Source organism: Plodia interpunctella, chromosome 10, assembly GCF_027563975.2.
Source record: "Plodia interpunctella isolate USDA-ARS_2022_Savannah chromosome 10, ilPloInte3.2, whole genome shotgun sequence".
Classification (NCBI taxonomy): domain Eukaryota; kingdom Metazoa; phylum Arthropoda; class Insecta; order Lepidoptera; family Pyralidae; genus Plodia; species Plodia interpunctella.
The window spans coordinates 7,148,959-7,162,594 of NC_071303.1; the positions used below are offsets into that span (position 1 = coordinate 7,148,959).

Here is a 13,636-nt window from a genome sequence, read left to right on the forward strand (position 1 = left end):
CACAATAAGACTCGCTTCATTTGCTATCCCTGCAATGGCCGCCGGAAACTACACATGCCTTTATGTTTCCGGTCAGATGCGTGTGCGCACATAGGGTTTAATCAATTTAATAATGTAATTTATTTAGATGGCGACCGTATTAGAAAGCTTATTGATCTATTGTGATGATAATTTAATAAGAAATGTCTCCTTTAAATTTAATCCATGATATTTTTCTATGTCTTGCTTTTGCTCGTTAAGATAGTACTTAATTCCTTCTATCTTTAGGGGTTCAAAGCGTAACGTAGCGTAAACAAAGTCTAGTGCAATTGCAACCAAAATATAACAACCAACAATGCATAACTGCATTTCATAAAACGCATACTAATAAACAATTATTACGAACTAGTTTTCTGTCATTTCTTCTCGAACCATGTTCTTGTTTGAAGTATTTAGCCTTAAAACAATTAATTACTTAACTACGATATTTGTCATGTAAAATATTACCCAGTCCATTACTGTCAACTAGGTATTGTAAATATTTTGTTGTATATTTACTGCTATCGAAACTATGCTAATTTCAAATCGGGCGAAACCAGCCCCGTCACTAATTTCGCTCTAACGTATGCGTAGAAGCAAGAATGCTGTTTTTGGTTAACATTACCCACAACTGTATATAGGTAATTACCTCTACTTATTGAAGCCATATCACCTTAGAGCAACACGGGTCTTCCGTACGGAACGTTCCTTGTTGCTCTATGCATATCACACCTTGTTGTGATCATTATCCTAATTTATACTTATTCCAAAATCAAAAACTTCTTGACTTGTCAAATTATTTTACTGGTGAACCAATTACAGATTGACATATAAATCTGTGATAATGACCTTGAAGAGTAATTAATTAGACTTCTTTATGTAAGGAAAATCCTTGTCGAATTTTGGTTAAGAATATGGGAGTTAAGCCAAAGCCATATCGTTGACATTGAAAATAAGAAACGCATATTTCCGAAGGACAAAATAAGTACTTGTATAGCCTAAGTAAAATATTGTTTCGGTCCACTTCATGATATCAAAATGTAAACATGATAATCGGCCCACATGCGCAATATGAACAATGTTCGCAGTGGGAGGGCCACGCGTGGGCGTGGGACAACTGTGTCAAGGATCGGGAGACACGCGAAAGACAACTGTCGTAATCTAACTAATAATTAAACAATGTGCTACTTGTTGACCTGATGAATTATGTCTTACTCTCTTGATCTGTCACTGTCATCTTCATTTGTTTATCAAAGTCAAAGTTATCATTTTCTACAAGATTTTCTACATTCTTCTGTTTTATGTTACCTTTCTATCGGTGAAGCATGGAATTATTAGGTACTCCTGCTGTGAAGACATCACAATATCTTCTTCTTTCTCAGTCTATTGTCGTGTTTTTGTTTAAGCCTTAGTTTATTCTTGTTTAGTCTTGTAGATAACTTTACAAATATCATTGACCAACGCATTATATGCTACTATGAAACATGACAAAAATCAATACGACATCACTGCGGAAAGTGCTACTTGTTAAAAAATAATAAGTACTTTGATGAACGCTGGGTCTCCGTATTCCGCAATCCTGCGCGCCCAATGACTGTCCTCTTGTAGTAATTTCTCTTGAAGGCATGTATACTATAGCTAATAGTACAAACCAATTGTTATATTGTCTTAATTTATAGCATAAAATAACGCCTTTTCACTATTGCCATGTTGTGTGTTCCCAGTAGATGAAAATTTGCTTTGATATTATTCTACTTCAACTTTGGCATATTTATAACGAAATCTCTACATATTTCGTCACCATCTTGGTTAAATATTTTTTGTGTCACAAATTCACAACTCACAATCCATGACGTTGACAAACGGACTTCGTATCGTCTACTATCTGCAGTAAGAAGTGAGGAATGCTGCTCCTTATCTTTGAGACTGTCGTAGAAACCAAATAAAACCATTTAGGTAGCTATTTCGTAAGCCATTAGTGTAAAAATTATTACTGTGCTTCGAATAGGTAGGTGTACGTTAAGAGTACTTCGAAAAACTTAACGTTGAAAATTTTCTGATTTTTTATCATGATCAGAATGTCTTCTTTGATAAATAGAGCGAGAAGAATGTTTCGTCCTTACGTTTACTTATTTTTATTAATAGACTCTGTAAAAAAAAAGCGTGTTAATTAAATTAATACAATCTAGCTTGTATATATACTTACAACAAAGTTACGAGTGTTACCTAACCAGCGTATAAATTACAAAGTGTTACTGGCATTACGATGAACAAAAAGCAATGTGAAACGGAAAGTGGTGCGAACGAACGCGTGCGAAACCCAAACATATTGTGTGTACAGACATACAGATAGATGGCAGGTGTAAAGCCCAGCACACGATCTACTGATCAAAAACATTAATAGCTAAATGCGAAATAGCATTTTGTTTTAAATCAAATTCATATATATTATACACCGCATGGATTCATTGCATTGCACCCTGTTTGTTACTTCATTATAATAATGCTGCCATAATATAATGCTAATTTTCATGATATTATGAAAAGTCTGCAAATTACATACTTCCATCATTTAAGAACCTACGTAGGAAAATTAAAAGTAAAAAGCTTTTATCTATTCTATCTATTTGTATCCCCGTATATCCGCCATGATATCGTTAATTAAATAACGTTGTGTGAATAAAGCTTTAGAATAAAATTAATTATCGGCTGCAATAGCCGGTTATACAATATTAAATCTTGGTGTTTGCATTGTCTACTCAAGATTAAAGCTAGGGAATGGGCCGACATTGTTTGATATATTCGCAATCGATCGTATTCTTACATATTATAAAACTAAAGTACTCTGCCATCTGTCTGTTCGAGATCAACTCCAAAACTACTGCACAGATTTGCGGTGGTTTTTACTAAAGATAGTGTGATTCCTTAGGAAGGTTTAGGTGTGTAATTTATTATGGTTTTACTCAAGTGAACACGGGACGGGCCGCTAGTTATATACACTTGCACGAAATTAATAAAGTTATCTATCAGCTCATAAAACTGAACAAATAAATTCCCCAAACATCGTAATAACGATAAGAAATATTAATTGCAGAAGAGAATATCTGCAGTTAATATTTCGTTATATTGATTATTTATTACATTTCGTTTGGACACTTCCTAAGTTACCTTTTCTCTCACCTGACCGTTTTTACTGTTTCTGCCTCAGTTGAACCCAAGGTCATCTTCACAACCATTATCTTTCAAATCTTCTTCAAAAACGTATTGCTCCGTATCTTCTTAATTACACAAAATTATACTTATGAACTAATTTTTAATTTTACCAATCTAGAAAAAGTTCACTATTTTTACATTCCAAAATTTTCGATTGGAAATATGTATATATAGGTTTATGAAGTCAAAAAATATTTATATCAAGAATTATAGATGGAATAATAAGTTAAATTAGTAAAATATGAAAATGAAATCTCAGGAAGCCCGACGATATGTTTAGAGGTGGGGTTAACGTCATCTTTGTAGGACTTGCACATGTATTCGCTACAAAAGAAGTCATTATTGGGTCGCAAGCGTCGTGTGTGAACCCGATAAACCACAGATCTAGGGCAGATATTATTGTAATTATTTGCAATTATCTAGATGACACGCTGACGGAAAGCGCGACGATAGAAGATAAGCCTTCATCTCATAACTGAGAATACAATGTAGCTAAGAAAGTTGAAAGACTGGCTGACAATCAGTTACAGATTGGATAGACATCAATAATGATTACTTAGGTTTTTCTATGGCATTAAACATTATCACATGTGAAAATCGAAATTTAGAGTCTCATTTTCGTCCATCTTTAAAATGACATGCTTGCGCAAGTTGTGTTTTATATTCTAGCTATAATTAAATTTTCTTGTCTTTTAATCTTTATGTTTCGTGAATTAAACAAAATTATACTAACATTACTCACAGCTATCAATATTAAATTAATCAATGCGAACAAAATAATAATAGGCTATTTAAAAGGCGAAACTGGAACCAAGTGGACTTTCCTTGCACTGATTATGACGCAACGTCTAATAACACGCGCGTTAATGCGAACTAATCTTGTCTTTATCTATTTAATAAGTATAAAAGTTTTATGAATCCAAAAGCTGTCAATTTTACTCGTAGAGGTAGATTTTGCCAATCATTTTGATATTAAATCTATACGTAGTAAAATTCATTTCTCCAATACGCAATTTTAAAGTTCTATCTCTGTGAAGCTTAAACTTAAATTTACGTTTATATAATATTGAATTGCATCATGCTTGCTAAAACTATATCATAGTAAGATTGTATTGGCTTTCACAGACTCAAAATTTATCATTGCAATTTCATAATTTGCGTAAGAATTGGTAATTTCTGAGTTTACAATCTCTTTCCAAGTTCCCACCGTCATGACATCATAATATGTTCGGATATCGAGACTAAAATGTTTTGGTGCAATGTTTCTTTAAAATATGAAATTTTCATCTGACAGAACGCAATTTCTCCCACCATTGTTTTGAATAAATATGTGTACAATATATAACGGTGAATATGGATGGATTGAATTTTGTTTTAAATTTCACGTATTAATTACTACATTATCTAGTGTTCGTAGAAGAAATGTATCTAATATCTATCATAGATGAATCCAGAAATTAGATTAGGAATTTGAGATCGTATAAAAAAAGTATTGTTAAAGCGAAATTTGTCTTAAATTATTAAATCTATCGGTATTTCATGTGTTTTATTACCGAAAAACCAATGGCTATCTTCATCGAAGTTACTATTTTTTACATTGCGATGCTAATGACTTGCTATTCAGTCTAAGTTACATGAATTAGGCACTTCTGAAACCTTGAACCGAGCACAGGTCGCCACGCGTTGTTTCCTCCAGCCTTACTTCAGTCCACGCGGAAAAGACATCTGCCAGATGCTATTATTTTGTCATCATCATCAGCTATTTAAAAAAACGTAATTCTCATAGAAGATTTGCTATCGTTCAAAACGTAGCAGGTATGAAGTACGTACTTGAATTGGAGGGTTTCCCCATTCGAATACATTAACACGTTAAATTTCCTCCCCTACAATATTAAATCCCTGATGAATAATTCTTAGTCATTAAATCGAATGACTAAGGGGAGTCCAACCAAGGGTATTTGGTTATTTGCTTTGTGAACATTTAGAACTAGCAGTTGTCACTATTGTTATTTTTTTAACAAGATTTTTTTTTACACTCTTAGGAACCATCCACATATTTTTTGATTATGTTCTCGCTTTCTTTGTTATTAATCTAAATGTAGTTACTTAGGTACCTCGTTATTCATGAAATATCTAAAGCATACACTATAACTTTTTTAGGTTCAGGTTTTTATGTTTATGTTTGGTTCTCGTCTAGATAAAAGATGGTAATGCTTACCGTTTGTTAAAAGTTACCAACGCCTATCATATATTGTTAATTCCGCACTTATTTGCATCACATTAGCATGTAACATTTCACCACACACTTCGATAAAAAGCTAATCTATGCTGTTTTTCAACTACATGGTATTATTAGAAAACTCCCACTAACTGGACCTATTGATATAGGTCCAGTCCAGACCTATTGATATAGGTCCAGTTTATTGTAGTTTGTCCTAGAGAAATATATATATACCTATTAATCTACCAATCTATAAATCACTTCATTATAAATGACGATGTCGATTTAACTATCAATGTCTTACTTTTGTGAATACGTAAACATGAAAATTAATTTATTTAATTAAATGTTATGTATTTTTGGGTTCATTTATATACCTAGATCTATCCATCGTAGCTACATCAGTAGCTATTGAGGCTTTCTTTTGTAATTATTTTATTTTTGACCTTTCTACTTTACATAAAAATATAAATTTTAACATACTTGAGTTAAAAAATAAAACATTAATGGTGTTCTGTTATCCAGATGCACATGGTTCCTTGAGTCATTATACTAAAAATAAATTTTGTTTACTTGTTCCGTTTTGTTTTGAGTCATAGCTTGCTGTATACCGTTCCCTAAATTTTACTTAAAATTTATGATATCTTGTATTTTTATGTAAATTATTAGATGCTAGTTTTCTTTTTCTTTCTTTTCTTTTAGATTAAATAACTTATTATTATTATCGTTACATTGTTCTGTCTGTTGCTCTCACTGCGGCAGTCTATCTGCCGATTTTCATAAGTTATTTTTATTATTTTGACAACTGGCTTATTCTTTACTGGCTTTTTGATCAGATTTATATATTTTTCTACTTAGTGAAAAATCTTTGATAGAAAACATTTTGAATGCCGTTTTATATGATCTACTTTATATACTTTACTTTAACCTACTAATATTATAAATGCGAAAGTTTGTGAGGTGAGGATGTATCTTTGTTACTCTTTCACACAAAATCTACTGGACGGATAGTTATTAAATTTGGTACACGGATAAAATACAACCTTAAATAACACATTGGGTACTTTTTATCGAGGCGTACCTAGTATCATATAAATGATTGTCGCATGCATATTCTTCAATACCTGTAGTACATGTCAGTTTTATGTCATGTAGGTAATAATTATAATTGTTGATGTCCAAGTTCTAAAACAATCATGGGAGGCCCTCGCCCGTAAAATTACGAGATTGAATCAAACTAGGGGAGCGATTGCAAGGGGTTATTGCCTCCGGACTATCCATCTAACGATTGTGCATATGTACAGGGAGCGAATAAAGTTTATTTGTATGGTGCAGCGGCGTCGGCCCTCTGATAAAATCGTAATGGGTGGGGCGCGTCGGCGGCACCCGCCGCGCGCCGCCAGTGCCAATCGCGCTTCCGAATCAACGCTACGTTCTCTGACGAACTCAATTTCTGATACGATAAACAAAAGTCCATCGCTCATTCGAAAACTTGACGCCGCCTTTCAAGTTTTGATCATTCATTTACCATAGGATGTCAGAGCAACCGTCAAAAATTTTAAATCGACTTCAGAGAAGTTTTGTCCTTCCTGATATTTTGATTCTTGTGTACGACGATTATTAAAAGGAAATTCAGTGTCATTAATTCTGTGGACAGTTGTTAATTCGCTATTGATACAGTGTGTGAAATGTGACATTAAAGTGACCCGTTTTAATTTGTTACGTACAAACGGATTATTTGTAATTGCATTAATGCGAAAGTAACAGACAGTCGTAATAACTTTATCGCTTTTCAATAAGTGCCATTAATTTGTAGCTTTATCAAAAATAAAATTATTCTAATCCTATTTGAAAGTCAAAATACTTAGTATTGATAACGAAGTAATAAATAAGATTAAACGAAAGTGCAATATTGGAACAGACTGATTCAAAGACCGACATTGTAGTTAAATGTACAGAAACGTAAATGTTTAAAACGGGATTGTTCAACCGCTCAAGAGGCGCGATGGGTGAACCAATAGACGTAGAAGATAGTCTGGAATTGGAGTATGACATGTGGGATGGTCAATTTGATTTCGTTGGTCCCCAGGGGCCTCCCCCGGAGGTCAGAGGCAGGATTACCTCTGATTCCAGTCTACCTGAAGACCTCTTCACTGGAGGCCCCCTCACCCCGCACTTGACCAATGGACTGAACGGGGGAAAGAAGACCGCCGCCCACCAGTGGTGTGATAATTTATCAGATCAAGTGAGAATCCTTGCATATTACAGCTTATACGAAGCTTGCTGTTACATATACCTCTCCTGCGTTGGTAGCATCTACTGCAGTAGCTAATACATATGTAAATGAATTACTTGTGAAGCTATGATCTTTAGGTCATGATGAATAATTCCTTTTGGCATCAATTTTGACGTAATTAAACTACTACGTACTACTACGTACAATATCCCAGCTACTTTGCTCATGATAGTGTCACTAACCCATGCAGTTATCCTTCTTTGACTCACATTATAAATACCATTATTTAACTATAAAGTAAGTAATATAGTATAATAGGTGATTTGGCTTAGTGACACACAATTTGCTGTTGAAAAGAAATAATACTTAATTGTCTAGGTACCTAGTAGATACATAGTTAAATTAAATTTGAATAGAACTTCAGATAATATATCCATTTAATGAGTACGTGCCTTCATGCGTTTATTGGTTCAACATTTCCAATCTAATAGTATATCTTTATGTTACTTATTAAAACACTATCGAAATCTACTCATATAATTTCTGAGAATTACAACTCGCGACCTAAGACAATCAGGGTATCTCCTCGATCTGCTCTATCGAGCACAAAAATTACAGAAAACAAAAGTGTTTCTTTCGATTCAGCCGTTTACTTGCGACGCTGTCGCCATTCCTTGCCCTGGCCGTACCATCGCGGCCGCTAGGCACCTGATTTGTGGACATAAGTCACGCGATCTTACGCTACTATGTACTTAACTATAGTTTTTTCATCGATCAAACACTCTCTGTCTTCATGTTTCATAACAACTCCATCTACAGATGCTTCATCGATTATTCCACGCCCGAATTCGTCAAAGCTGTTCGCTTTATCAGTGAATATTATCAGCGCGCGTGATTGTTGATATTTATCAGATTTCCTTGAGAGTTTTGTTTTCATAGTTCTCGAATTTCTAAAAACAATATTGGGAATGATTGCTCTTTCTGAATTCAGTAACTTGGAACCATTTTTATCTCAAATTAAACTGACCATCGTCGTTTAAAATAATTCTAGTATGTACCTCCTAAATCTTTCTCATAATCTTTATTTTTGCTAATTAATACATCAGATTTTTTGCTCTCCTAGAGCGAATTTTCACACACTCTAATAAAACAATCGTTTATTTAATTTATTCTTCGCGATAAATATCTTGTCGAGAAAGGTTGTCCACTATACAATTGTCTAACATTGTATTTTGTATGAAGTAGGCATTTATTTGAGCACAACGACCGACTAGACTGTAATGTATATTAACCATTATGTAAAATGTTTTCATTAATGAACAATGGTAACTCCGCTTGCTATTTAGTACACAGATATGTTTTGACAGCTTGAAATTCTTGATATTTTAAATAGAATCTATATTTTGACTTCCTGTAGTAAAAACAAATGAGATCGAGAGAGAGTCGTAGCGTAGCATTATCAATATCAGAAATGCATAATCTACGGGTACAGTCCTAGATACAATTTCATTCCTCTTTGAAACAATCTAGTTAAAGAATTCTTACAAGTTTCTATGGAAAAAATACAGTATGAACCTGTTTTCAATTTGGATTAATCAATGTCCTTGTAACATATTAGTATCAGGAAAATACGTCCTTTATTCATTTCATTGCAAAAATGTAAGCCACGGCCGTTGCTACACGGTATTCCACATATTCCGCTAATAATCAGGTTAGAGCGACATGCAACCGCTTTTCAACAATTCAAACAATACTTCCCATATAGTCGTTAAATATTCTATTTACTGTTTTTTATTCAAGTTCATTGATGCGACATTTTCTTTTTTGCCATTGGTCGTAACAGTCAACAACTCTAGAAATTTTAATAAAATGCTAAAGAAAAGACAGATTTTCTATATTAACGTATTGTTTGGATGATAATGGAACTAATGTATTGTTTGCTTATTTTGATGTTATGACTTTCACAACCTTGTTTATGTTGATCATGGTGGAGGTCCTCTAGAATTTATTACAATTTCTTTACGTCCAGTAGCATCAAATTCAACAATTAGATTAGCTAGACGATTTAGAGCTCGATTGCATCGAACCGTTACAGCAAAGGCTAGAATTGTATCGGTAATGAGTATCGATTCTACGGCCGGTCGGTGTACCGCACGGCGACCCAGTACTGCCCGCATTGGGAATTCTCCACTCCACCGTACCTATGCACTGACCTGCGTTAATTACCAAGTGTTACGATGCCTTTATCGCTTGGTGTCTTTGGATTCTTAGCTAAATGTCTCCTTATGTCTTCTTCATTTAACTTTTTGGCCTCTATATAAATGTATGGGCATTCACTAAGTTGATATTTTTGGATTTTAATGAAATTTGGAAATTCGGAAGGCGCTACTGAATGGTAGGCGAAGTGTATTTAATTTCCAGAGATTTACCAAAATAAGTTGCTTGCAAAATTTATCAGAATTGTAAGCTACAACCACAATTGTATTTAAAGCGAGACTGTGTTTTAGAGAAGTTACTTGTTCAGTAATTGTCATGTCAATAAATGTAAAGCGAGACATGTTTTCAATATGAAAGTGCGGAAGAGAATGAAGAATAATGGGAAATTGTATTGTTAAATCATCTGACATCTGAGTCTTAATACTGGAGGTAATTGAACGTAACTGAGACGCAAATATCTCGCAGGCGAGTTAACAAAGCTGGAAAGTTGAAAGACGAGTTGACTCCGAACCAAGAAAATGCATTCAGTCGAGGAAGTCACGAACGCTCACTTAGCTATTCAGCTAAGGCACCTATTGATAGTGGTTACGATGGTAAACATGGTTTTACTTTAACTGCAATACATTTCACTTTGATTGGTCTTTCAACAGTTCCATATTAAACTAGAGAAATTGGTGATACAATAATAACATGTTTTAAATAACGATTCGTCTGTTTCCAGTAACTCATACTTATAATTTAAACCAAAGAATGACTTTGGATGAATATGTATGATATTTCGAATGTTTGATATTACGCAAAGTCAAAAGCAGGAGCTGATCTCACTGTTTGTTTGATATAATCATGCAAATATTTGATAATTCCAGTAATAGTACATTCAATTTTATAATTAAGAACAAAGGTTATCAGTTATCACTCATTGACCATGAATCACTTTTTCTAATCGTTTAACCTACATCTAGAATATTGAGATTTTCTTTCTTCTCTTAAATACATTTATAAATACATTCTTGATGACAATTTTAAGTAAATAGGTATATTATTTACTTCTGTCAATTTTATTAGAGTAAAACATATAATGGAAATTTAGCAAAATGTTGCGTATTAGTAACCTGTTCATCAAATTATCTTTCATTTAAATATTCAAATATAAAATATTTGTTCACAAAGATATAACTTAAAGAGCTTGGTGATTGACTTTAATCAGTATTTATTATACAAGTTCGATAATTATTGTGTGGATTAGATAACATGGTAATTTTACTTTCTCCCAACTTGTACCAATTTATTTACAACATACAATAATTTCAATACTAATAGAGATCGGTTTAATGTTTGTTGAACGCAAATAGTTACATATAGTCAGTGAGATTACCTATACCTAGTAATGGCTTCTTTATTATCGACGATGTAATTATAGCTTTTTGCAGTTAGTATCAGAAATACATTCAAGAGTTTTAACTCTTGAACTTTAGTCCACCAACTACCATAACAAACATTATGTAACCAGTAGAAGGCATAATGCACATAATTGATGATCTTAGATTCGACATTTAACGGTTAGTTTTCTGTTTAACGATCTCAGTATTCAATTATATCCGTGCAGCATCATCTGGTATTGTGAAGAACTTATTTAATTTTATAATAAATGCCAACTTTCTCCAATCTGTACCTAGATGTAAGATTTCAAATCAGGTGAAAATACCCGCCGGGTCTCAGCTTTGCAACATGGTATGGTTGTAATGGTCTAAGCGTGGCAGCGCAAATGTTAATCGAATTTTCTAGTAATTTGTTAAGTTCCACTACCTATTTGCAGTTTATTATTAGCATATCCTTGTATATTTAAAAGAAGTTGCGTCTGTCTATATTTATGAGATAAACTCAAAACCAACTAGTTTTCACCGATAGATAATATGCTTCCTGAGGGAGTTTAAGGTGTATCTATGTATTATGGTTTTATCCAAGTGAAGCCGGTTTCCGGTGAAGAAAACATCGCGAGGAAACCTGCACACTGGTTGATTATTATTAACTTGTGTGTGAAATGGAGAAGGCAATGGCAAACCACTATTAATAATGCCAAGAAAGTTGTTGTGTGTGTTTAATTCCACGTAATGACCACGACCCTCAGCCATGAGGACTACGACTATGAAGAAGAAGTGAAGCTACTAGTTTAATAATATAATAAGCGCATGTGCTTTATTATTTTCTAGACGATACAACAATTCATCGAAAGCCGATTTCGAATGTTATCAATGAGGGCGTGAAATGTTATTCTGTCTTCATAGCTTGTTCAATGGCTGTAAATATGTAATGTTAACGAATTCACTGGTCAATTAGTACAAATACGGATATTTGTCTGTAATTGGTCTAGATGTTACGATTTTTGAGTACATGTAAATAATTATAACGAGTTGTTACATAACTACTTATTTCACGAAATTTTTAGCAGATGGTATAGGATCAAAACATTTATGTTGTATTTTTGAGTAGTCGAATGTCCTAGTTTTTTACATTGTCATTAGGTAATTGTGAGTGGTAAATTTTTCACCATTGTACAACATTTTCATCCATCATACCGTATAACTACTTTATTTAAAAAGTACGTTTCCTAGAATTTTGCACCGTGTCGCTTTTTTGCACCATTGGTTTTATTAGGCAATCCGCTGTATATTCTCCTTCAGTTCTTGACATTATAACTCGATTTATGTAAATATCACTATATAATATACCTACAATCAAGTCGCTTCCCACTGTCTGTCTATTTCAATTGGTCAACGTAATTGCGCAACAGATTTTGATGCGGGTTTTTCGAACATTGATAGTGTGATTCCGTGGTGATTCCTGAGGAATAATTAGTTGTATAATTTAATTTGATAAAGTTTTACCCGAGCGAAACCAGGACGAGCTACTAGTTTCGACTAAAGATCTGTGTATTTTCAATGAAACGTGTGTCATTTCCCGATTCAATTCCATGAGACATGTTGAATCACAACTTGGCTGCTAATCAACTTACTCATTGTATGAGAGTTGTTCATCTTATTTTTGTATCTCCTGTAATATCTTCTTCGTTTGTTCATTGGCTTCTTATTAATGATCTCATTATTTTTGTCCGTGAACTAAAACAGTAATCCAGGATTAAGAATAAGGAATGTCTTTGAAGTCATTCATCGAATAACCGCACAACGTTTTATTAGTTTCGTCAATTGGCAATTCATCGTCACTAATTAGGAATACGATTTATTTTACTTGCCTATAATGTTTTTTCTTCTATGATTAAGTTTTTCCCCGGACATGAGTAAATACCTATTTTGTTGGAATTACTTTCACACTTAGTGTAATATTATCATGATGGACGGACACGTAGCATAGTGTAATACACCCTCGACTGTCAGACTATACTAAATTATTCCTTTCCTGTTTGTCACGAACTTGCGGCTTCCTGTGGCTAGTCATGTGAAGATGGGTCACTATGACATAATCAATTTTATGTTAGCTGGTAATCATATCTATTACTTCTAATAAATATTTATTACGTCTACGAAAATAATATTTTGACGCATGAACGCTTTGATCATTTTCATTGGTCTTGGTCAGGCTTAAAGAGAAAGATAGAGTTTACTAAATGTGCCTTTGTATTTCTACATTCTACTTGCTAACTTTCCGGAAATCCTTGCTAAAAGGGCCTTGTTATAAAACAAAGTCCTCTGTTAACTCTTTGCTCGACACTTATT

At 33.6% G+C, this 13,636-nt stretch overlaps 1 protein-coding gene across 6 annotated transcripts in view; it reads left to right on the forward strand.

The window, feature by feature from the left end:
• nuf (nuclear fallout) overlaps positions 1-13,636 on the forward strand; it is a 66,980-nt gene that overhangs the window by 46,991 nt on the left and 6,353 nt on the right. For 4 of the 6 annotated variants that reach the window (XM_053750718.1, XM_053750715.1, XM_053750716.1 and 1 more), the window contains one exon: positions 7,542-7,697. The exons of the other annotated variants lie outside the window; for them this stretch is intronic. In XM_053750718.1, coding sequence (XP_053606693.1) covers positions 7,542-7,697 — 156 coding nt within the window. The remainder of the gene's footprint in view (positions 1-7,541; positions 7,698-13,636) is intronic. 6 annotated transcript variants of the gene reach the window in all.